Consider the following 27,624-nt stretch of genomic DNA (forward strand, 5'->3'; position numbering starts at 1 on the left):
GTTTAACCAGCTTTAGATAATAATTGGCTGCGACTGTGACATACTTTAATTGGGAGGGGGCAACAGTGAATAGAAATCATAACTGTCATCAACACTTTCTGGCTGTGACTCAGTCAGTCTGCCTCTTTTCTTCCTTCAACCTCTGCATCAAAATTTCCTTCCTCAACTTGTTCATCTGAGAACAAACAAACCACATCAGATGGTCACTGAGCCACCAACAGCATAGTTTTCTCAAAACTATTATCTCATTATTATCCATACTTAACAACTCTAGCACCTAATGATTAATAAAGCAATGACATAAAATCTTATAGAAAAATAACATTGTAATTGCGTTTATAATTGTATTTAATACCCGACTATCCTTGCAAACTTGTTCTTACTAGGTCTGCTATTCACCCAGCTGATGAGGTATCCACTGCCTTTAGCAGCCTCATCCAACTCCTTTTTTTATCCCTCAATCTCCTTTCCCTACGAGGCATGTCTATGTAATGAAATATAAATATTTAAAAAAAAAAAAAAAAAGCTTTTAGTTTTAAAGCTTTCTTAATTTCTTTCTCTCAATAACGATGGAGGTAGATTTGTGTTTTTATTATTCAATCAAAAAACAAAGTTACTTCTATCAAAAACAAAGTTGCTTCAATCAAAATACAGTATATACTTTTAATCCCAAAAAAGTCACTTCAATAAAAAAATTGTTTTTGATTGCAAAAATAAATTTGAGACAAAAAAGCATTTGAAAACTATTTTTCTTGATTGAAACAAATGTTTCCTTTGAAGTAATGTTGTTTTGTGTTTGGGCCACATTTTGGCTAGGACATTTGTGTCTTTATTATTCAATCAAATAAGTTGCTTCAAACAAAAAAATATATATACAAAGAAAAACTTTGCACATGTGTCAATCACCGTTTAACAAAGCCTGAGAGGGTTTGAGTAGACTCACTATGAAGCATTTAATAAAGCCAAGCATTTTCTTACTATTTTATTCTTGTTTAAAAATAATTCGGTGGGGCAGTAACATGTTTAAAACTTATCATAATTCTTACATTTTGAAGTGCTTGAAAACCATTTATAAATGATACTTTGGTGAAGAAAGTGAAAAAACATGTCTTATATACATGTATCTTTTTTCCAATGTAAAATCTGAATAAATACATTGAACACGCACAAAAAAATGGGGGGCGCTACTTCGCGGTTTTCACTTATTGCGGCGGGTTCTGGTCCCCATTAACCGCGAAAAACGAGGGATCCCTGTATTTCTGAAAAGCTTTAAGAAGCAAGAGTCATTCCTACCACTCGTCGGGCCGGTGTTGTGCCGACGCCGGCCGTCAGCTCAAGTCCCAGCCGAAAATAACGCGTCTCAGGCGAACAACGGGAGCGATACGAGGCGCCCCCCTCCATCCGAGAGCAGCCGCTTAATTTGACTCAACAGTGTGTTTCTTCATTTATATTACCGCTAAATACACAAGCTTGACGCCAATTTAACGGGAGCTATTTTTTTTCATGGGAGATTTGGCTAGCTCTGGCAGTGTTCAACGCAAGCTGCAACGAATGGCAGTAACTTTTTTATATCGCAAAATGTGAAAACGATTGAAACCATTACTCACCAAATTCAATCTGCTGGCAAATACAGGCAAGTGTGTATGCTGCGCTCTGGTCTGCCCCGGTGTGGGTAAGGCCTGCTTTATGTTTTCGCAGCTTTGCAATCCAACCAAAGGCTCTCCGAGCACTCCATGTTCACGTATGGCGTGCGCGCGTTTGGAATAATGGAACGCAGCTTGGGCCGATGATTGGTTCTCGTCAGCGAAGCGTCTAGAAGGATTTGCTGACTGTGTTCTTAAGTGCTCAGTTTACGTACTAAATTAATCACAGGATGATAATAATAATAATAATTAAATAAAACCTCCCGACCCCCCCCCAAAAAAAAAAAAAGAATTTCTCCTCGGATCTACGCAATTCACGTAGGTCGCCCTTTTTGACTTCAAAACGGCGAATTTCGCCGAAAGGTGAGAGATTTTCATGCCTGATTAATTTTGAGTGATGATGTCAATCACAGGCCCTCCATCCCGGCTGACAGAGCATAGCAACTCTCTCAATAACAGAGGGGTGTCCCAACAATTAGTGCAAACGAAGCACAAATGAACGGCACCCCTTCGGGTCCATTTTGCAGTTAATAAGGGGGCTTGAGATATTAATTTCAAGTGATAACGTGACTCGTAACCATTCTTAGCCATTTGTAATCAAATTGGGGGGGCTGGTTGACCTTTAGACTGACTTACAGTGCTATGAAAAAGTATCTGGACCTTTTGGAATTCCTCACATTCCTACATAAATTCACCATCAAATGTGATCTGATCTTTGTCAAAATCCCACGGATGAAAAAACAATGTCTGCTTTAACTAATACCCAAACATTTATAGGTTTTCATACTTTAATAAGGATAATTCAATTCAATTTTATTTGTATAGCCCTGTATCACAACAAGCTTGTTTCAAAGGGATAGTACGCAAACAATGACAGAAGGGGGAAAAAATTTGTGAACCATCATTTTTAATATTTTGTGCCCCCCCCCCCCCCCCCTTTGGCAGTAATAACTTCAACCAGACGCTTCCTGTAGCTGCAGATCAGTCTGGCACATCGATCAGCACTAATCTTGGCCCATTCTTCTCTACAAAACTGCTGTAGTTCAGTCAGATTCCTGGAATGTCTGGCACGAATCGCTGTCTTTTGGTCATGCCACAGCATTTCATTCGGGTTCAAGTCTGGACTTTGACTTAGCCATTGCAGAACGTGTATTTTGTTCTTCTGAAACCATTCTGAAGTTGATTTACTTTTGTGTTTTGGATCATTGTCTTGTTGCAGCATCCGTCCTTTTTTAGCTTCAACTTTCTGACAGACGGCCTCAGGTTTTTCCGCAAAACATCCTGATAAACTTTTGAATTCATTCTTCCATTAATGATTGCAAGTTGTCCAGGCACTGAGGTAGCAAAACAGCCCCAAATCACGAGGCTCCCTCCACCATGCTTCACGGTAGGGATGAGGTGTTGATGTTGGTGAGCTGTTCCATTTTTCCTCCATACATGACATTGTTTTTGTTTGGTTTCATCAGTCCATGAAATGTTTTGCCAAAACTTAAATGAAATGTCTAAGTATCCTTTCGCGAACATTAAACGAGCAACAATGTTTTTTTGTTTTGTTTTTTTACAGCAGTGGCTTCCTCCGTGGAGTCCTCCCATGAACGCCATTCTTGGCCATAGTTTTACATATAGTAGATTTGTGCACAGAGATATTGGACTGTGCCAGTGATTTCTGTAGGTCTTTAGCAGACACTCTAGGGTTCTTTTTTACCTCTGTGAGTATTCTGCGCTGAACTCTTGGAGTCATCTTCGGTGGACGGCCACTCCTTGGGAGAGAATCAACAGTGCCAAACTATCTCCTCAATCCTTGATTGCAGGTATTCAGACAGCTCTTTTGACCGAGCTATGATGCACATCAGACATTGCTTCTCATCAAGACAATTCTTACCAGTTGTGTGTTTTATAGTGAGCAGAGCAACTTTAAGCCACTCATCAGGGATTAGGCACACACACCTGACTTAAACTGTTTGGTAAAAATTGGTATCAATTGCTCTTTAAGTCTCCTTAGGAAGAGGGTTCACTTACAGTACTTATTTTCCCCTTTTATTACATGCTATCCTCATTAGAATATGAAAAACTATAAATGTTTGAGTGGTTTTAGAGTTTTTTTTCATCTGTGTAATTTTGACAAAGATCAGATCACATTTGATGGTGATATTATGCAGAAATGTGAGAAATTCCAAAAGTTTCGGATACTTTTTCATACCACAAAAGAATTGTTAGTCTGAAAAACGATAGCAGCACAAAATAAAAAAAAAATTCAGCACCAACCGACAACAAAGGAATGACCAATTTTTCTACAAATTTGCATCCGAGGGGGGCAACTCCACGGAGGCATCAATCATTGTTAACAATACGCTAAACTTTTATGCACACAGTTATTATTTTTTTGTTGCTTATTTTTTTTTTTTTTTCCAATTACAAGAAGCAGGAAAATCTTGAGGAAAAAATAGTCACTCTCCCACAAGCGGTGAAAAAGGTGTACCATCTTTACTATGCCCCTGAAACTACCACTGCAAGCAGAAAATCTTTAACTTTGTGTTGTTTTTGTGTGACATGACAAAAAAATAAAATACTGCTGCTTTTACTGTCAGTGTGAACCACTGCGAGCTTGTTTTAAGGGAAAACATTTAAGTGGTGATATTTCAGTCTGTTTAACATGGATGAAGATCCACATTTTTGTAGGATTGAGTCACCAAATACCAGTGAGGTGACTGATATACAAAAAACACAAGAATCAGTGATTCTCGGAGAGAATCCTTATCAAGCCTGCTAACGCCTGTTTGCTTGCATTGTTTGTTTATCTGTAATTGGATGCCGTCCTAAATTATCAGGATTTCAAAGGTGTGTGTATGCAATTATGTGTTGATAAACACATATAATAAACACAACTTCTTGAGCAGGCTTTGATATTATGGCATGCGAGAAGAACAAAGGATTATTAGGCACACAGGGTCATTCACATGATATTGATCATTTTTACTGTGAAAGATGTCCTTTGTATTTGCGTCTTTTAAGCATTTGATTAAATTTGGGGGGGACTCCTCCCAATTCAAGATTTGACTTCCTCATGATCTGTAGTCAAGTCTTCCTCATAGATGATTAGTACTTTAGGTTTCTTCCATGTCTTCCTCATGACAGTCAGCGGTAGGAAAAACATAAATACTGCCTTTCTGGGGTCTCTAACTGCCCACTGCCATCATTAAGACTAGAATAGTACTGTACTTTGAAAGTGTCTATTTACAAGTCAACACTTCATTTTGTGGTTTCACTTAGGGTTGGCTTCTCAGAAGTACAAGTGTGTACTGGCTTCTACCCCTTGCAATTACTACCAAAAGCAAATGTGTGTGTCGTATTTTAATAGGCAAACCGTTGAATAAAAATAGACTTCACTGCTGCTGCTACTTCTTCTGGCTAAAGTTTATACATCTTATCTTCTTAAGAACCAAATGGGAGTAACCCACAAATCAAGGTTAAACATAATCAGACCACAGTACTAAAGAAAAAACTTGTGTTACTGACTATTGTCTCGGAAAACAAATACCTGTTCTGATGACATTTGACAGAGATTGAAGTAGTCTGAACATGTTAAATTAGATTTACGTCTGGATAAGGTTTAGATTTAACTTGATTTGTCATTACCGTAAGGTAGGATATGTTAGAGAATCTCTTACTGAATGTTGTCAGGGCTCCAGAGTCCAGACTAACATATTTTACTCGGAGCACAATGGCCCCTAACTTAAAATTTTAGGGTCGCAAGCAGAAGATTCAGGGGTGCACACTGTAAATCGACATGCAAAGTTTTCCTCTAATTATCACTGTTTAACCGATAAATACTTTCATAATAAATGCATAAAACTACAAACTTATGAATATATATTGTATTCTCGATCAGTTTTGACATCAACCAGTATAATATGTAGAAATTAGTTTATCATGGGAAATTAGTTCTATTTCTGTCGCCGTCACCTTGCAATACAACCAATCAGCAACAGATTTTTTTGATCGACAAATTACCTGCGAGGACACTGGCCAACCTGGAAATTCACATCCAGAGGCCACACTTTGTCAACATGCAGGAGCGTATCATTGTAGCTGTGTGCGACCAGCACATACTTTATGATACTTCTCGGCATGATTTCCAAGACATAAATAAAAAAGTATGGGAAGTTGTTTGTGTTCAGAAAAGACCAGAAATTTTAAGTTGCCCTCCAAATTCATAGCTAATCAGATTCAAGTGATGACGCACAGGCAGAGGACAGTGCATGTCGCTGTTGCCTGCCGCCGTTGTCGCATTGCGCCCCGTGTGTTAGCTTTCAGCTCAACGGCGATGATTTGCATTTCACCATCGCTCTTTGCCTCCTGTGTGTCGAGCCCCTGACCTGCTCCAAGCATCGCACACCTCTATCAGTGAATCATTCTTTTAGAATTAGAATCCAAAGTAAGAAAACTGAAAATGACTCATTTCATTTCTCATTTTCAAGTTCTCCGTTGCTATGCTAAACTAAACTGTAAACCCACAACTGCGCGTGCACAAACTGCAAATTTATAACGTCCTAATCAGATTATTTATCTTAAATCTAGTCACATCATTTTCGCCATCTTGTTTTGATTGTTAAGGACTAGTTATCAGATGAATGTGTCAGATTACTCCACTAACTTTAAGTAAATATTACTATTTCATTTTCATTGGTCATTTTCCACCAAAATCAAGAAAAAAATTGCTTTCAAACCATGTTTTGAACAATTTCTATTCTTGAATTAAGAACATTTCTGACTAACAAGCTTTTTTAAAAGATTAAATATACAAACTTTTGCCTTAAGATAAGTGTTAAGCTTATTTTCAGCTAGCTATTTTTCTTATTTCAAGAAATCCGAGTAAAATTTACTTGAAGCACTGGCAGATAAATTTACTTATTTTGGGTAGATTTACGCTGAAAACAAGGGAATTTAACTACCGTATTTTCCGCACTATAAAGCATATCAGAATATTAGGCGCACCTTAAATGAATGGCCTATTTGAAAACGGTTTTCATATGTTGGGCACACTGCATTATAAGGCGGAGTAGTAGTAGGTGTTGGTGTTGCATTATGCATCCACTAGATCAGGGGTCGGGAACCTTTTAGACAGAGAGGGCCAAAATCTAACATTTTTATATGTGATTTCACAACAGCCATACAGTGTGTGTCTATGCGTATGTATGTATAGAAACTAAAGATGCACCGATACCGATACTAGTATCGGCAGGGGGCGCCGATCCGGCCCGAAATGGTGGTATCGGTATCGGCGAGTACCAACAAAGACGGCGCTGATACCATTTACCGGTCCATTATTATAACATTTGACCACAGCCTTTTTCTCCTCCTGGCGCTCACTACACTCTGTCTCTGTATTGTGTGATGACACGTGAACACCAAGCAGCTATCGCTATTGGCCTGCTCCAGACCAATGAGAGCGGGCCAATAGCCACTCCTGACCAATCAAAAGGGGGCTTTTTCATATGGACGAAAAACAAACCAGGAAATATGGCGGCGCCGCGGCGGTCGGGAAATATTTCCAAATAGAAATCCCGTCGATTAAAATCAATGGCTGCATGCAAGATTTGCGGCCTGAAAGTTTGGAGATGTGCAGTTAAATCGGCCAGTTTCAATACCTCGAACTTGATAAAACATTTGAAGACGAAACGTGAACGAACACAACGAGTTTGAGCCTGCAAGAGCAGGACTGCTATCCAGAGGAAGAAGGCCGCTGGACCGGAGCAACCATCTCTGGTCAGTTCACTTAGTCTACTTTACTTTTATTGTCTTTTACTGAAAGAAATGCCGCAGTAATTTGGGAAGTGTTTCCAAAGTATTGTTGCCACCTTTCAGAAATAGAAATAAGGGACTCCCACCTCCCGAAAAAAAGGAGAGACGGGATGCTTTGGTCAATTATTATTACTTATAATTGTTAGCGTCCGCAAATGCGGAAACAAGGTTGAACCTTGAAGCAGACAACAAGCGGGGATACATAAAAGGGTTTAATGATTGCAAACAAAAAATAACACATGATCGCGGGACAGTAGAAATAACAAAAGGAGTCCGTGACAGCAGGTCGACGGACAAACTAAGACGATAGGCAGCGGTTACAAACGAGAGCAGCACACTAACAGAAAAACCCAATGCAGGGGGATAACAAGCAAATGTAGCGAGATTGTGCCAGATGTCAAATAGCGATCAGCAAGGCAAATATCTCGGCAGCCTTCTCTGAGATCACCTGTGCTTAAATGCTGCGTTGACGAGCCTGCATTGGATTCAAGTGCCACGCCCCCACGCCCAGCAACATAACACAATCTAACCAGCAGCAGAATGTGACAATAATTTCATGAAAGTTGCATTGTTTGGACTTTGAGATGTTTAAAAAAGTTTATTCAGTTCATTCAGAGTTTATTATTATGAATTTATTTTTACTTTCTTACTGTTGGGCTAGTATTATAAATGTTTTATTAATTTCACAAATTTAGCACTATTTTGGCCTTTGAGAGCGGAAGGTTTATTCAACTATTGTCTACTAGGGTTCAGGGTACTTTTTCCTATTTTGTAAAGGTAAGCAACAGCCTGACAAAGCCTTGATAGCAATGATTTCACATCCAATTATGTAGCTCTTTGGGGGAAAAAAAAAAAAATTAACAAAAAAAAAATATATATATATATATAATCGGGGTGGTATCGGTATGGTATCGGTATCGGCCGATACTGCACAGCCAGGTATCGGTATCGGGGCCAAAAAATGGTATCGGTGCAACACTAATATAAACACACACTGTATATGCTATGTCTTTTTGCCAGATTGTCCAAGTCAGTTTTGTAAGCACTGTTTCGTTCGTGAACGCATTTGAATGCATTACATGGGAGACAGAGGGTGGCCACGCTCTGCTATCACGAGCAGTCGCCGAGTTGCGACTGAAATCTTGAGAAAACGACAAAGAAAGTCTAACATCGTTACTTGGGTTGTTTCAATCGTTATACATTTGTGCACTCACCACAAGGAAAATAACAAATAGAAACATGGTGTGGCGCGTATATTTCCTGGAATAGGAAAGTACAATTGGGGATGACCAGGGGGACGTGTGCGTAACAGTGGCCGAGACCGTCGGAGGCTTTCGGGGTGGTTTTTCGTGAGTCTCGCTCTCCTGGAAGTGGCGAAAATTTGACCGTCCATAAAGTCACGAAAGTGAAGCGCCTGAGCGACTTGGAGTACCACGCGGTTCCCTTTCGTGGTTTAATTTTCCCCTATGTATTTTTTATATACTCAAGTTCGCTCGGCATCGAGTCGAGAGGGGCAGACCCCGGCGCTGGCCAAGTTACGTTACAGTATCCCCAAAAATCGAAACATTTAAAACACAGACTGGGGCTTACGCATGTTCTAAATAAAAGTAAAGTCAATAGATTAAGAGCTTTCACGGTTGTGTTTAAGACCTTTTATGAGATTTTAGGAGAATTTTAGACACTTTAATTCAAATGATTGGACGTAGGACTTTTTTAGATCCCGTGGATACCCTGCTCCTGATGTGTTCATTTTCTTTTTTTCTCACTAAAATATAGGAACATCTGTACGTAGAAATCATGGTTCACATATCAAGAAGTGTCTAATGTGTCTAATAGAAAGCAAACGTTGAATGAAGAAGGCGTTCTCTTATCTGTTTACCAAGCGAGTGGATGCACTGTACTCATTGTTGTCATCTAGGTGACAGAGGCCATCATGAGGTTGCACAATGCCACCAAGACGGCCGTCCAGAGCCAGGTGAGGCACGTCGTCTGTGGTGAATACGAGCAGGTGGTACGCCTCTTTCCTCCACCCAATCTCTTCCTACAGGCAGAGAATAGGGATATACAGATGACATTATTTTCAGCAGTTCACTTTTCAGTATACTGTACATTTTTTATTTCCAATCAACATCGATCAGTAAGCCAGTTGTAAAATATATATGACCATGTATTGAATTTAGTACTCTCAGGAATCATACACTTTTTTATAGGGATGTCCCAATCGCATATTTTTGCACCTGACTTTGAGAATCTGTCGATACAGTCCTGATCCAATCCCGAAAAATGTTCCTCACATGGTACTGCACATGTAGAATACTTCTTCTTCTTTTGCAGGAGTGTTGTGGAGTATTAAACGTATATATTTTTGTATCTTTTGGCAATGCGATTGTATTTTGGAATTACTTTGTTACTTTTTAGCCCTTAAAGCCCTTAAAAGTCTCTGCTTTAGACTGGCCAGTGTTTTAACAGGACACTTGCCATTCTGAAGCTAATGGTAACACGAACTCTAATGCTACACTAATGCCAGGAGTTACATTTATCATCTGATGATCACTCAGCACAGACCTTTAAAGGCTAAAGCAGCGTGGCATATTCTCCCTTGCCAAGATAAGAAAACAAATCTTACCGTGTTTCCAAACAAGCAAGTTGGAGCGCAGCCTAGCTTGAAACACATCCTACACTCCCCCATGAGTGACATGACCCAAACACTGCTACGATGCAAGCTGACGTACTCCACGTACAATATGAAAATTTCACGCATTGTGAACATATGACAGAAACAATGTCGCATTTACGTCTGGTTGTCATCTTGTCTGAAAAAAACTGGCATTTGCCTCATTATGTTCTAGTCTCCCAGGCTACGTTATTAGCTCGTCATCGTCATGGAAAAAATGTTCGTCGATGAAATATTTTCGTTGTCTTCATTGTTGACGAAAACAACACTGCTGTCAATCATTGTTAACTTTAATTAGCAAACTCTAGCTGCCTGCTGACCAAGAGAAGCAACAGGAGGGAGAGTAAGAGGCTGTACGAGCATGAAGCAGAAACACATAAAATGTCAAATGTTTTTTAGTTAAAAACACGATCCTTTTCACCCAGTTTCGATCTTCTGAAAAATGGCGCAATCGGCCTAATTTCCGATCCGTGGATATTCCTATTTTCTTAGCTTCTCCGCCTTGCTTTCACCCACTCTTGGAAGGATTCTGTGACCTGCTGCATCGTTCATCATGGCCTTCCTGATGTTCTCCATGTTTTCAAAGTGGGTGAGCCACTTGCCAGATTGGGTAAATACTAGGTATATGTTACTCAGAAATAATGAAGTTCTTCTTGACAAGGGACCATAACATGCTTAGGACATTGGAGTAGTGACACAGATTATACAGCGAAGTAAATGCAGCAGAATCTCTTTGTAGATTCGGTTGAGGAATACGTTTTTTCAACAAAATACCATGGCCCAAACAGAACGTTTTGAAACCGCTTCACAAAAACTGTGGCCCGGTTTCGGCAGCATGCTTACCCATCTTCGAGTGACAGTCCGTCTACCCAGAGTGAATCCTTACTGTTTACCATTTTAATCATTTTGGATTTTTTTTACCTGGAGTCCCCCCCCGAGAAGCGTACAACAATTAAACAGTTGAATCCATTTGATCGTCATCTGCTCACTACGGTAAACTAATAGGAATTTTATGAGGGATTCCGAGTGCTACTAAATATGCATGGCTAAATCATACTATAATTGAGCAGAATCTGTCTGTCAGGCTTTATTCCGAGACAATAAATCTTATGGTTGTCAAACTATAGAGTGCGTATATACAGTTAGTCCCCTGGTTACAATGTACCTGACTAACGTGATTTCGACTTTACGACGCTGTCTCGTCTGCCATTTTGTCTCCAGTTGTTTGTTTTTTTTGTTTCATGATGATTGCTTTTATTTTGGTGCAGGAAGCATAGCGCTGGTACTACTTCCGGACGCAAGTAAGAGCGTATGTATGTACACACGAAGAAGAACATATTTGCGCACACACGAGAATGAGCGCATTTGCTCCCACGAAGAAGTTGCGCAGCCAAGTGAGAGAGAGCGAGGGGGAAAATTACAGCTGCAAGCCTGCGCGCACATTAGTTGCTTGTGAAGCATCTACAGAGGCAACACCTGTATATAACACCTTTTGTATCATTTATTGTGCATTTTCAATTGAGGTCGAATACTTAGGGCGAGTTTATGTGATTGTTTTCGATGATGTGCAAACGCAAACTGATGCATGCTAATCGTTTCTGTGGATTGTTATTGCTGTATCAGCAGCTAATTATCAACTCAAATTTGAATTTCTGTTATTGAAGATGAAACATTTAAATGTAATTTTTATCTTCGTTTCATTCGGCAAGTGTTGATGTCAGGGTCATCTTAATTAAGTCAGCAAACCACACGGACGTCTGACATCGTCATTTCGGAGCATAGCTTGCTGTTTAGCTAGGAGTTAGCTCCAACGTCTTTCCAAGGACGGTACAATGACTTATAATAGTTGGATAGTTATTTTGAGATTTGGGGGGTATTTAGGCGTACTTAAAGAGTTAATTCCGACTTGCGCGGAAATTCAGGTTACGTCGGCAGAATAGGAAAGGAACTCGTTCGTAACCGGTGGACTACCTGTATAGCGATTGGTAATAAATGGCCGCAAAATCTTAATCAGACAAAGGTTTCCATCTTGACCACCACGCATCACGATGAGCTCAGGAACCCAATTGGTCCCCTTTGATTGAACGAATTACTATATTTTTGATAAATGATTGCTACAGGAATGATTAGCCTCAAATTAATCAAAACCGGTACAAACACAATGGCTAAAAGTAAACAAAGTAACTAGGACGTATTTGTTTAATAGGGGATAAACGCCACTCCGTACACAAATTGTGTCAGTGCTTTTCAAACACATCCGCCACTCATGTCAAGCAAAGCAACTCCCATATCTGCTCTCAACACTTAACTAGAAGACATGCTCTGGCACCCATATCGCCTTTCAAAGCATGGCCCCTGGGTGACAGTCTCTAACTATACTATTGAGGTTCACCACATGAGCACACTCAGAATTCCCTATTGTCAAGAGTGAAACAACGACCCCACACAAACATCTAACCAGCAACACATTGGGCTGCTTATCTCCCAGCCAACACAACTGTATTTAATTGGAGGACGGTGCCATTCAGGGTGCCAGGAAATCACAAGGGTTGGCCCAAAGGCCAGATGGTAAGCTTACCAAGGGTTTGGGCTATCTGAACCAGTACCTACTACCCAACATGATGAGCAGTTTTACACCTGCTTCGGATTTTCTACCTGATCCACGACATTTTAAGCCTCAGTAAGGGTGTAATACAGCATTTCTCAAATAGTGGGGCGCGCCCCTCATACGCAGACCGATGCCAGGGGTGGCGCACGTGTTCTCGGGGAACATACTTTTTTGTCGTACTAGAATAAAGTGTAATTGCACATCCACTCAGTGGGTGGCAGTGGTGCTCTCATTATCAGAGTGTGCACAGTGTTTTTGAGGCAAAGAAGAGCACACAGCAAAGAGCACTGAAGATATGAAGAGCTAAGACGAGGAAATAGGACAAAGCGTATGCAGCGTTTGGCTTTGACTTTTAATACAGTGGGAGACTAGGAAATACCAGTCTATTTAATGTGTCTAAAATGTTTTCAGCGGACAGCTGGAATCCAAATCAATTAAGACGTAACTTAAATACATTAGACTCTAGTCACATTGAAAAGCCACTTGATTTTATTCAGTCATAGACTTCATAATGATATTGACGGGTCACAACAGTCATATACTGCACCTCGCCTTCAAGTAGGGGTCCTGCCCACATCAAGAGGAGTTATTCTCAAACGCACGCACGTAGCATTCAAACGGCAGATTTAGGTTGAACAACACAAACAGGACGAATTGTCTCAGGAGTGATTTGTTCAAGGTAATTGAAAAAAATCAATGGGAGAAATTAACCCCTACTACATTGGCGTCATAGTTCGCAATATTTTCGTGAAATAAATGCTAACTGCACAGTTTTTTTGCTTTTAACCAAGAACCGAGACTGTTTTACGTCCATATCTATAAAGAATTCAGGGATTTAAGCATTTATTCACAAGAATTTTCATTTACAAAAAAAGCTCTCTGTTGCTTGGCCAGTCCATCACCTTTACCCTCTACCTCTTCAGTAAAGCAGTGGTCATCTTGGAGGTGTGTTTGGGGTCATTGTCATGCTGGAACACTGCCCTGCGAGCCAGTTTCTGGAGGGAGGGGATCATGCTCTGCTGCAGTATTTCACAGTACATGTTGGAGTTCATGTTTCCCTCAATGGAATGTAACTCTAACCGGCAGCACTCATGCAGCCCCAGACCATGACATTCCCACCACCATGATTGACTATAGGCATGACACACTTATCTTTGTACCCCTAACCTGGTCGCCGCAACACATACTTGTGACTATCGGAACCAAACAAATTAATCTTCGTCTCATCAGACCATCGGACATGGTTCCAGTAATCCATGTACTTTGTTGACATGTCTTCAGAAAACTGTTTGCGAGCTTTCTTGTGTACAGTTTTCAGAAGAGGTTTGGGGTGACAGCCATGCACACCAATTTGATGTAGAGTGCAGCATATGGTGTGAGCACTAAGAGGCTGACCCCCCACCTCTTCAATCTCTGCAGCAACGCTGACGGCACTCCTGCGACGTTCTTTCAAAGCATTTGGATATGACACTCAGCACGTGCGCTCTGCTTTTTTGGACGACCTACCCGAGGCCTGTTCTTAGTGGACCCTGCTCTTTTATAACGATGATCTTAGCCACTGTGCTGCAGCTCAGTTTTAGGGTGTTGGCAATCTTCTTGTAGCCTTGGCCATCTTCATGTAGCGCAACAATATGAATTTAAGATCCTCAGAGAGTTCTTTGCCATGTGGTGCCATGTTGGAACTTTCAGTGACCAGTATGAAAGAGTGTGAGAGCTGCACTACAAATTTGAACACACCTGCTCCCTATGCACACATGGACCTAGTAACACTAACAAGTCACATGACATTTTGGAGGGAAAATGACAGTACTTAATTTGGACATTTAGGGATGTAGTTTCTAAGGGGTGTACTGACTTTTGTTGCCAGGGGTTTAGATATTAATGGATATATTTTGAGTTATTTTGAGGGGAAAATAAATTAATTCTATTATAGAAGCTGCACACAGACTACTTTTCATTGTGTCAAAGTGTAATTTTGTCAGTGTTGTCCCATGAAAAGATATACTTGAATATCTGCAGAAATGCGAGGGGTGTACTCATTTTTGTGATACACTGACTGTATGTTATGAAGTCTATGTTACAATTTGAAAAATGTAGATCACCATTAAAGTGCCATTTTTCTACACCTTTTTTTTACACCCTGTCATGACATTGCATTTAGGTCACAGGATAGCTATGAAAAGACAAAAGAAAACAACTCAGCTTTAGCGTTTATCTGCCATTTATCCAAATGCAAAACAAGACCTTGAAGATAGTCACACCATCTTGAGAGCAACTCCCTCAAGGTTGATAAGTGTGTGAGTATAAGGGTAAAAGTGGAAAAAGAAGGCCAGCCAGAACCTTATTAATCTGAAACAATGGGAACAATGCTGAACAGCAGAGGAATAGTCTTTCTAAAACCTTTTGTTAAAACTTTTGTTGAAGATCATGAATATAAAAGGCATTCTTAAGGTTGACTTTACTTCTGATGAGTAAAATTAGATGAAGAAGGTTTGGGGGAAGCCCCAGCTGTGGTTTGTTGTTTAATTACAAGGCAGTAGCTCCTTGGAGGAAGTCCCTCTACATATCGGGTAGCAAGATGTAACAGCAGTGGAGGAACTTAGACAGCAAAGGGGGTGAACGGAGATTGACCTGTCTTTGCAGGACAGCTGCAACAGAATGCACTTCCTGTCCCACCCCCCTGTGACGCTTTTAATTATCAAGCAAATAGACCAGATGCTTGTCATGGGGCTTTTTACTAAATTTTTACCATGTGAATGAAATTTGAGCTACAACATCCTATTAATATCTTATTTTCACACAATACTATGCCCATCATGAAACTTTTATTTGACATTCGTATCCTGGCGACACACTAGACAAATTGGCACTTTTTTTCCCCCAAACTGGGGGTCCCAGTGTGAGACCCATTGAGAACCACAAGACCAGTCCTTTTTGAACCAAACAAGAGCTTGCAGCAAAGAGCAGGAGCTATGAAGAGCTAAGATGAGGAAATACTGTATGACGAAGTCTATGTAGCGTTTGGCTTCGACTTTTAATACAGTGGGAGACGAGGAAAGACCAGTATATATCTATGTAATATGGGTCTAAAAATGTTGGTAGCGGACGGCATGAAGCCAAATAAATTAAAGCATTATTCCCCAATCATATTGTTATGCCGCTTGAATTGTTTTGGTTTTTTTTTTCTGCAAAAACGTGACGAATATTGCCAACAATCGTCCCACTTTGTCAGAGTTATGTCAGTAAACCAGCGAGCACTGTTAGGATCATATAAGATTGCATACCAAGTTGCTCAGAGCAATATAACCCCACACCATAGCCAAGGAACTGATACTGCCTGCAGCAAAAATAAAAACTGTCCCTCTGTCCAATGACATTGTCGTTTTTGTTCGATTATTTTTTGTTTTTCCAATCAACTTGTTTGGCATATAGAGTGGTATGAAAAAGTATCTGAGCCTTTCAGAATTCCTGCATATAATCACAATCAAATGTGATCTGAACTTTGTCAAAATCACACAGATGAAAATATAGCGTCTGCTTTAAGTAAAACCACCCAAACATTTATAGGTTTTCATATTTTAATGAGGATAACATAAAAACAATGAGAGAACGGGGAAAAATAAGTACGTGAACCCTATGCATAAGAAGACTTAAAGACCAATTGAAACCAATTTTTACCAAACATTTTAGTCAGGCGAGTGCCCAATCACTGCCCTGCCTACTATAAAACACACACGTGGAAAGAATTCTCTGGATGAGAACATTGTCTGATGTGCATCATGGCTCGGTCAAAAGATCTATCTGAAGACCTGCGATCAAGGATCGTTGCTTTGTATAAAGCTGGGAAAGGATACAAACTTTCTCTAAAAGTCTGGATGTTCATCAGTTGACAGTTAGAGAAGTTGTCTACAAATGGAGAGAGTTTGCCGCTGTTGGTCCTCTCCCAAGGAGTGGCCCTCCGCCAAAGATGACGCCAAGGGTTCAGTGCAGAATACTCAGAAAGGTAAAAAAGAACCCTAGAGTGTCTGCTAACGACTTACAGAAGTCACTGGCACAGTCCAATATCTCTGTGCTCACATCAACCACATGTAGAACTATGGGCATGCATGGTGTTCATGGGAAGCCACTGCTGTCTATAAAAAACATTGTTGCTCGTTTAATGTTCGCAAAAAGGCACTTGGACACTCCACAGACGTTTTGGAAAAATATTTTGTGGACTGATGAAACCAAAGTTAAATTGTTTAGGGGTGTAACACATAAAGTCATGTGTGGAGGATCAATGGAACAGCTCACCAACAACAACACCTCATCCCCACCGTGAACCATGGTGGAGGGAGAATCATGATTCGCGACCGTTTTGCTTCCTCAGGGCCTGGACAATTTGCAATCATTAATGGAAGAATGAATTCATAAGTTTATCAGGATGTTTTGCAGGAAAACCTGAGGCCGTCTGTCAGACAGTTTGAACATAAAATGAGGATGGATGCTGCAACAAGACAATGATCCAAAACACAGAAGTAAACTTCAGAATTGTTTCAGAAAAACAAAATACACGTTCTGGAGTGCCAAGTCAAAGTCCAGACTTGAACCCCATTGAATGCTGTGGCATGACCTATAGACAGTGATTAATGACAGACATCCCAGGAATCTGACTGAACTACAGCAGTTTTGTTGAGAAGCATTGGCCAAGATTAGAGCTGATCGATGTGCTAGACTGATCTGCAGCTATAGGACGCGTCTGGTTGAAGTTATTGCTGCCAAAGGGGGTGGGATGGAGGTAACAAAATATTACATGTGATGGTTCCGAACTTATTTATTCCCCTTCTGTCATTGTTTGCATTCTATCCTCATTAAAATATGAAAACCTATAAAATGTTTGGGTTGTTTTAGTTAAAGCAGACACTTTTTTCATCTGTGTGATTTTGACAAAGATCAGATCACATTTGGTGGTGATTTTATGCAGAAATGTGAGAATTCCAAAAGGTCCAGATACTTTTTCATACCACTGTAGTACTCTGAGTTAATGTTGTTAATCAATTTGAATGTATTATTATTTATTGATTTAATTAATTTAATTTTTCAGTATAAAATGATCAAAAATGTACCTTCAGTGTATTTTTATAGTTTGGATGAGACTTTTTTTTTTCCCCAGGCAAATCGATGCACTTCAAGGCTTTTCTGTTCTAAACAAAACAATGTTAATAAAGTTATACATTATTTTAAGTTGATCTTAATTACTTTACTTTACTTTCCCTTTGTTTCCCTTTAATATTAAAATGGACAATGTTATGCAGAGATGTACTTAAAATAATAATAATTTAATCCACAAATGATATTATTTACAGTGGCGACAGAGAATTGGGGGGGTGCCAAAAGTTACCGTCCCCCTGGGGTGGGCGTAACAGAAAATTGAGAAGCACTGCTTTAATTTGACATTTGTATCCTGGAGACACACTTGGCAAATTGTTTTTGTTTTTGTTTTTTTCTCCAAATTGTGGGTCCCAGTGTGAGACCCATTGAGACTAGACTTTCAGACAAAAGGCTTTTTTGAGACTGTCAGCCATGTATTGTTTACTTGTATCAATCGTGCGCTCCAAGCTGGACATTTCCTATTTGGTGAGTAGAGTTAAAAGACTGAATACAATTGATAGAAACAATTTCAACGGGTTGCTCGTCACCTTACAGACCGCCGCCTGCAGAATAGCATCAAAGCCGCCCTCGGGCGCGTCCCGATTGCGGGAGACCATCTGCTTCTGCACCTCCTCATTGAAGCGGTCCACTTTGTCAGTAAGCGACAAGATGTGGCGGAAGCCAAACGTGGGTACACAGTTTGGGAACAGCTTGTACCTAAGTGGGAATTAAACACAAGGATCAGATTTTTTTTTTTTAAATCAATCAAATGTTATTGTTTAAATAAATGGAACAGCCAAAACAGTTTCAGCAATCTGCTCTTACTGTGCCACTTTGTGATTGGCACACACACATACAAGCATAACCTACATGGCAAGTGATGCGCACTGGCTGCACTGCACTTTCACCTCCAGGGCAAACAAACATGGAGAAAGTCCATATTCTGTTCTCTGCTCCAGAGTGTGAGCTGCCAAAGAAGACCTTATTCACTGGGCATTATCAAATATGAAGACCGAACAATGCATAATTCATCGAGGCAAGAAAATAGAATTCATGGGGTTGCTTTGAGTCCATGAGTTAGCCCCTTTCATCTTGATCACGCTACCAAACCTCTTTTTATTTTTTCAATGTGCTTACCTACATCCATATTTATTGTATTGATCTGTTTTTTTGCATAAAAGTTTCAGTCTAGAGTCGTGCTGCAATGATTAATCGATTAACTCCAGTAATTCGATTAGAAAACAGCTTTAAATCAAATTTTGCGGCTTCGAGGATTCGTTACCTTAGTTGTAATGGTTTTGAAAGTGTTCCATTTAGTTTTAATGATTTGGGTGAATACACTGCCCTCTATTGGCAACAGTGAATATGCCATTACTCGTCTAACATAGCTGAATTCAGCTGCTCCCTGTTAAGACCAACATAAGGTATGTTACTGTTAGAGCTAATATGTTTGTTTCCATATGTGTTATTTAGTTTAGAAGTGTATTTAGCAGTTTTTTGTGAGCATATGTGTTTGGACGATTTGTTAAGAGCATTGTAAAAAAAAAAAAAAAAAATGTGTGCATTTTACAGCATTTCGGCTAGCAGCCTTTTGTTATGCAAGTTAGCCAATTGTTCTTCTTTCTACTTAAATCCTAATTTATTTATTATTTTATACTTTTCGAGGCTAAGCTATTTTAATTTATTTTTAAATGCATTTATCGCTCTTTTGAAATGAAAGAGCAATTCTGCATAGTTTGAAGAAACATTCAGAAATTTTATTTTGTATTCGCATGTAATGCTATTTTGAAAGTGTAATCCTAGCATGCCAAAATAAATATTATTGCAAGCATAAACACTTGTTTGTTTTACATCTCCTAAAATTGATTCTACAACGCATTAAATGTTCGTAATCCGATGACTCGATTATTCGTACTAATTGATAATCGATTACCTTGTTAATCGATAGCTGCTGCCCTAGTCTAGACTTACAGACATCTTTCATTGTGGTTCACTGATTAGGCATGTCGCGATAAAAAAATTTTAGTAGGCGATATATTGTCTCATTAATTTTTGCCGATATGTGATATTATTGTCAATTTTTTTTAACCAATTCAACCACTAGTTTAGTGACCATACCTGATAAATCACCCATTTAAATGCAATAAATTGTTATTATTAAATAAAACACAAACTATATTAAAAATAATAAATATTTAGAGAAAAAAAACAATGCATAACATGTCATTTGAAAAATAGCCGAGGGCAGAATATGAAATAGGTGAGAAACCCAACAACATTTTTGTTCTCTGCCAATTAGAGCCCATCAAAAGTGTCTATTTGATCCAAAATGACTCATCTTGTCCTGCAAAGTGCTCATGTCAGCAAATTTAAAGCTAAATTATTCATTGCCAATCAGATATTTCATAATAGGTGTACTTCCAAGGGTATTCTACAGTAGAGTGTGAACTATGTGAGATTAACTACAGAAATCTTTATTTACATGTGGAATATTATGAGCTTTTATTTTGAAATGTTTACCGGAAGTACATTTGCTAAACCGCTACCCGTAAGCTTTACTCAGGTGAAAAAAATAATAAAGTGCACTTGTCTTCAATTATCATCATGCATGTGGTGTCATTATTTTTTTTTTGTCACATTTTGTTTGCAAATGCTGTAAAGTAGAGTTTTCATGTTTGAAGTGTCACCTCTTAACCGCAAGTTTACGTTTTGAAGAACACTGCCAATGTTTTATTGCAGGCTAAAGTGGTTAGTACATAGTCTTTTTTTAATTAGCCTCAATGTAGCAATGCTAAAGTTTTATAATGTTCAATATTGAGCATTTCTATTTTGCAAGGGTTATCTTATTTTGTATGTTTGAACTTTAATTCTACGGTGTATTGATGACCAGTAAACATCTGTAAAAGGAACCGAAGTCTCATATGCATCCAACACACACATGTGCTGAGTGCACGCAGTACACACAAACACACGCACGCACAAATGTACAGTGGTATGAAAAAGTATCTGAACCTTTTGGAATTTCTCACATTTCTGCATAAAATCACCATCAAATGCGATCTGATCTTTGTCATAACCACACAGATGAAAAAACAGTGTCTGCTTCCCCGAAAACCACCCAAACATTTATAGGTTTTCATATTTTAATGAGGATAGCATGATAACAATGAAGAAAGGGGAAAAATAAGTAAGTGAACCATCACATTTAATATTTTGTGGCACCCCCCCCTTTGGCAGCAACAACTTCAACCAGACGCTTCCTGTAAATGCAGATCAGTCTGGCACATCGATCAGAACTAATTTTGGCCCATTCCTCTCTACAAAACTGCTGTAGTTCAGTCAGATTCCTGGGATACAGTATCTGGCATGAATCGCTGTCTTCAGGTCATGCCACAGCATCTCAATGGCATTCAAGTCTGGACTTTGACTTGGCACTCCAGAACGTGTATTTCGTTCTTCTGAAACCATTCTAAAGTTGATTTACTTCTGTGTTTTGGATCATTGTCTTGTTGCGGCATCCATCCTCTTTATAGCTTCAACTGTCCAACAGACGGCCCCAGGTTTTCCAGCAAAACATCCTGATAAACGCTTGAATTCATTCTTTAATTAATTATTGCAAGTTGTCCAGGCTCTGAGGAAGCATTACAGCCCCAAATCATGATGCTCCCTCCACCATGCTTCACGGTGGGGGTGAGGTGTTGATGTTGGTGAGCTGTTCCATTTTTCCTCCACACATGAGGTTGTTACTCCCAAACAAATCAACTTTGGTTTCAATATTTTGGCAAAACATTTTGCCAAAACTTATGTGGAGTGTCCAAATGCTTTTTTGCAAACATTAAACGAGCAACAATGGGTTTTTTTAGACAATAGTGGCTTCCTCCGTGGAGTTCTACCATAAACACCTTTCTTGGCGATGGGTTTAGAAATAGTAGATTTGTGGATTTGTAGATTTTCCATTTTCCTCCACACATGAGGTTGTTACTCCCAAACAAATCAACTTTGGTTTCATCAGTCCACAAAATATTTTGCCAAAACTTATGTGAAGTGCCTTTTTGCGAAGATTAAATGAGCAACATTTTTTCTTTTTTTTTTTTTTTTTTTTGAGACAGCAGTGGCTTCCTCCATACAGTCCTCCCATGAACACCATTCTTGGCCATAGTTTTACGTACAGTTGATGCTTGCACAGAGATATTGGACTGTGCCAGTGATTTCTGTAAGGCTTTAGCAGACACTCTGGGGTTCCTTTTTTACCTCTCTGAGTATTCTGCGCTGAACTCTTCGTGTCATCTTTGGTGGACGGCCAATTCTTGGGAGAGAAGCAACAGTGCCAAACTCTCCATTTGTAGACAACTTCTCTGACTGTCGACTGATGAAAAAATCAGACTTTTAGAGATCGTTTTGTATCCTTTCCCAGCTTTATACAAATCACCAATCCTTGATCGCAGGTCTTCAGACAGCTCTTTTGACCAAGCCATGATGCACATCAGACAGTGCTTCTCATCAAGACATTTCTTACCAGGTGTGTGTTTTATAGTGGACAGGGCAGCTTTAAACCACCCATCAGTGATTGGGCACACACCTGACTTAAAATGTTTGGTTAAAATTGGTTTCAATTGCTCTTTCGCTAACTTATTTTCCGCCTTCTGTCATTGTTTGCATGCTATCCTCATTAAAATATGAAAACCTATAAATGTTTGGGTGGTTTTAGTTCAAGCAGACACTGTATTTTCATCTGTGTGATTTTGACAAAGATCAGATCAGATTTGTGATTATATGCAGAAATGTGAGGAATTCCAAAAGGTGCAGATATTTTTTCATACCACTGTATGCACGCAGGCATGCGGAGATAAATCACAGCCACGAAAATGGTAAACCTCATTTTCATTTACCGTGCGATTAACTGACTTATTGCTACGAATATATTCCACATATGAAATGGGAAACATCCAAGACAGAGCTGTTTCTTGAGAGCAACCTTCAAAAAAATGTACGGCTGCTGATTGGACGATGGCTCTTCTTGTCACACTCGCAAAAACGTCGTTTCTCATCAAAAATGTTTTTGGTGATGTTCTTTGCTCCTCTTTCAATGAGAAAATTAGGTGTATTTCCAACAAAACTTGGTAAATGGACCTATTTACAAGAACCACTTTGGATTTTGCTATGGTATTCAACTAAATAATCACTTCGTGGTCACGTCTACAGCTCCCGCCTCTTTCCCAATTGGCTCAGCCTCAGAAGGCTACCAATCCACATTAGGCCAGAGGATGTCATATTGGTTCGCGAAACAGCAAAATCATTGTTGCCCGTCAAAAAATGCTTATCGTGACTTTCTTTACTCTTCTTTCAATGAGGATATTACATGTATTTCCGACAAAACTTTAAATATTGATCCATCTACAAGACCTCCGTGAAGTTAGCTCCCCGTCAGACGCAAATTTATAGAAAAATTATGTCATTCTGCTATCTGTGCTGCCATCGTTTATGAGATTTGCCGACAGCCAGTGTTAGCAGTGACACTGCTAGCAAGATTTACAAATCCAATCAGACTGGCTCAAACTCTTCCTTTGACTGCCACTATAAGACATTATGTTCTATAAATATTGCAAACTGCGGTCAAGCCGGCGGACGTTCATGTTCCCGTGGTCAAGTGAGCGGAACTCAAAATTAGCGCTAATTTTTTAAATTTGCGAGCACATGTGCTCCTGATAAAGCTTAGTGTACAGGCCTGCGATACGCACTGAAATTGCTTTGATCTGGAACATCTCTAATTTACTATGTATTAAGGGGTTTAAAAAACAAAACAAACAAAAAAAAGGATCAACAAATTTGTAAATCAACAGGTCCTGAACTGCAAATATGCGAGAGTCCAGTACAGTCCTGCTCACCATTATTAACACCCGGTTATTTCTTCCAGAATCTCTTCAGAAATAATGGAAATGCAATGGATATAGTCAACACCTTTTAATTGTAGGTAGTATTTTGAAAAAGTAAATAGGAATAAAATATTTCACTTTATTAATTTTATTCAGAAAATATTCCACATTACGTACTTGAACTTCACGGGGGCCAATAATTGTTCAGCAGCACTGTATTTACAGCTATATAGTTTATTATTCGGGCTACCTACCCATTGCAGGGGTTCTCCTGATACTTGGGTGACGTATAAGAGAAGGGCGACATGTTCTTGTCCACAAATGAACCGAAGCCCAGACGAAAATTGCTAGTGAGCTTGCCCATCTCCAGAGCTAGCTTCGTTCCCAGGTTGCGTATGGTGTCCAAATCGTCTTTCATGGAGAGGGAGAGATCCATCAGGTAGTAGAGGTCCACAGGGTAATCCTCCACCTGACGCACCTGTAGCTCAAACCACGTCTGTTCTCCTGTGTACCCAGAATGAAATCCATCCGTGAGCACGTTTTACATATTTGGATAAACGGTAACATTTCAGGAAAAATGGACAAACTTAAAAAATATGACTGTTTTTAGAACAGCACATAACTATGTTGTAAGACACATAGTATTATCTTCTTAAAGGAGCAACATGTAAGACTGGTGGCCAAAAATTGCACTGCAACCAGGATCAAACTATTGAAGCGCACAACATCTCTTTCCTTCCCTTTTGCAGTGTTGTTTTTGGCAGCACTTTTAATTTTCATCATAGACTTCATAATTATAGTGACGGGTCACATTCGACATACACTGCGCCACGCCTTCAAGTAGGGGGGCCATCCCACACTCCGCTTCAGTTCTTCGCAGTCGGTCGCAGCGACACATGCAGCGATCCAACGCCGGATTTAGGTTGAAAAAGTACGAAAGCTGTACCACATACAAACGGGAAAGATTGTCTCAGGAGTGATTTGTTTGAGAATTCAAGGTAATTAGTTTTTGTACCATGCGGATGAAAAAAATCAATGGGAGAAATTACCCGAGACGGCATTGACGTAATTCTTCGACATATTTACGGATTTAAGCCTTTACTCACAAGAATTTTCAACCTAAAAAACTCTTTGTTGTAAGGCTGCCGCCACATTGACTGACAGACTAGCATTGTACTTTAACATATTTACTAGGGCTGTCAAACGATTAAAATTTTTAATCGAGTTAATTACAGCTTAAAAATTAATTAATCGTAATTAATCGCAATTAATCGCAATTCAAACCATCTATAAAATATGCCATATTTTTCTGTAAATTATTGTTGGAATGGAAAGATAAGACAAGATGGATATATACATTCAACATATGGTACATGAGGACTGTATTTGTTTATTATAACAATAAATCAAGATGGCATTAACATTATTAACATTCTGTTAAAGGGATCCATGAATAGAAAGACTTGTAGTTCTTAAAAGATGAATATTAGTACAAGTTATAGAAATGTTATATTAAAACGCCTCTTAATGTTTTCGTTTTAATAAAATTTGTAAAATTTTCAATCAAAAAATAAACTAGTAGCCCTATTCTGTCCTCAATGTGTGTGAGTACACAAATTGACAGATAGCGAACATAAGTTCCAAAAAGAAATTAGACGGTGTGGCAAAGTTGCATGGGCTTTACTGAAGTCATCTCTTTTTGACAGGAGCACGTTTCTTGTATTTTTGTAAAACTGAAAATAACAAGGCAATGTGTCAATAACTTGCATAAATCACAAAATAACATAAAATGTACACACACGTGTCCATTTGAGCAGTAGCACTAGCCAATAAGCTCACAAGCATCTAACAATGTAACTGCATTTCACCATATATGTGAACAAACTCAAATACACATCATCAATAACTATCTAATGCTCATGAATATAAACAAAGGAGGAATATAACTCACAAGCGATGCATGTATTAGACACAAACAGTGTGATGGGGCTATGAGAACTGCCACTGAATACTGGATGCGGACGTTAGCTGGTCTGAATAGCACTGTCTATTAGTGTGAGTTCGCGTCGACATATGATCACGTCAGAAAAGCGCGCCGAAACCCAAATAATCAGCTGCACTGAATCCCAGCAGAGGGCGACATTACGCCACATAACATATGCTAGTCACACCCAAGCGCCATCAGAGGGCGGAAAAACTCCATAAAACACAATTAACAAGTTGGCCTTTCACTGTACTGACATTTAAATCTGTCTGAGCGGGCCTAGTGCGTTAATTGCGTCAAATATTTTAACGTGATTAACTCATTTGCTCCCAGAACCGTATAAATACGTTCTATTTCCAAATGCTTCAGTGTCCCGATTACGTATTTATACGTCTTTTGCGTTTTTTTGTACAAGAAGCATCTAGAGCTTCCGATCTATCGCCAAAAGAAAAAACAAGCCTCAAAACCCATTTTAAAGCAATAAAACTGGCCACTGGAGGGCAGTAGCGCATTTGTTAAGCGCCCACAACTCAATTCAAACAGTACAACTTTATTAGGGAAGTTAGCAGAGCCCCTCCGCAGCTTGCTGCTTCACCTCCACCGCACGCTCGAGTGTCTTGCACGGAAACGCGCACGGCCAAACCAGTTCCCCCCCAGGAACATAAGTTCCCCTGGTGAACGAGACAGTGGTCACCACAAAAAAAGACTTTAAAAAAATCCATCTTTACGAGACAGTCGGCAATGAGGGAAAAGTTTAACCGCTGTCGCAGCCACCAAACGTCATCTCTCAGTTAGGTAAGTGTGAATAAATTGTTACTTTGCTATGAAAAGCTCTATTTGGCTGATTGTTCATGTTATTTTGTAAAAGGAAAACATTATTCAGATGTTTGGGATGTCACTGAAGCAAAAAATAGCCGTGTTAAAGTCAAAATTATGTTTGAAATTTTTGCGTTTACAAAAAGCTCATTTTCTCCGTTTTTTCATCAGAAATTGGAAAAATGCTCAAACTAAGCTATTTTCTAATGCTGATTTCTAAAGAATGAAATAACGTATGAACTTACTTTTTTTTCTGCTGAAAGAAGAGAGTCTAATCTTTCTTTTGGTGGGTTCCATGTTTATATAGCAATAGAACAGAATTTTTTGTGGGCCGTGCAAAATCAGTCAAAATCCAGTAAAATGGCCGGGAGCGAAGGGCCTTGCTCCGGTGAAAATGGCTGGGAGTGAATGAGTTAATTTAAAAAATTAATTAACGCCCGTTAACGCGATAATTTTGACAGCCCTAATATTTACGTAAAAAAATGCTGACAGCACTTTTTTTTTTTTGCTTTTAACCAAGAATCGAGACTGTTTTACATCCCTATCTATAAAGAATTTAGGGATTTAAGCATTTATTCACAAGAATTTTCAATTAAAAAGCTCTGTTTTCATAAGGCGGCTGCTACATTTGCTTACTGACTGGCAATATAGTTTGCAATATTTACGTAAAATAAATGCTAACTGCATGGTTTTTTTTTGTTTTTTTTTTTGCTTTTTACCAAGAATCAAGACTGTTTTACGTCCATATCTATAAAGAATTCAAGGACTGAAGCATTTATTCACAAGAATTTTCACCGGAAAAGCTGTTTTCATAAGGCGGCCGCTACATTTGCTAACTGACTAGCATCGTAGTTCGCAATACTTACATAAAATAAATGCTAACTGCAGGTTTTTTTTGCTTTTAACCAAGAGTCGATGCTGTTTTACATCCATATCCATAAAGAATTCAGGGATTTAAGCATTTATTCACAAGAATTTTCATCGGAAAAGCTCTGTTTTCATAAGGCGGCGTAATAGACTAATGCTAACTTGAACGCGAATGCTATGCTTATGCTAAGAGTTACATTTAGTGTGTGATGATCACTCAGCACAGA

The 27,624-nt window shown here is 39.2% G+C and overlaps 1 protein-coding gene across 1 annotated transcript in view; it reads right to left on the reverse strand.

Moving 5' to 3' along the window:
• The window catches only part of itgb5 (integrin, beta 5), a 106,992-nt gene that overhangs the window by 70,639 nt on the left and 8,729 nt on the right, over window positions 1–27,624 (reverse strand). Inside the window, exons 4-6 of the mRNA XM_057851917.1 lie at window positions 23,985–24,234; window positions 18,406–18,574; window positions 9,325–9,486 (exon numbers count right to left, since the gene is read on the reverse strand). Of these exons, the coding sequence (XP_057707900.1) occupies window positions 9,325–9,486; window positions 18,406–18,574; window positions 23,985–24,234 (581 nt within the window). The remainder of the gene's footprint in view (window positions 1–9,324; window positions 9,487–18,405; window positions 18,575–23,984; window positions 24,235–27,624) is intronic.

The sequence above is a fragment of the Corythoichthys intestinalis genome, chromosome 12, assembly GCF_030265065.1.
Source record: "Corythoichthys intestinalis isolate RoL2023-P3 chromosome 12, ASM3026506v1, whole genome shotgun sequence".
NCBI lineage: Eukaryota > Metazoa > Chordata > Actinopteri > Syngnathiformes > Syngnathidae > Corythoichthys > Corythoichthys intestinalis.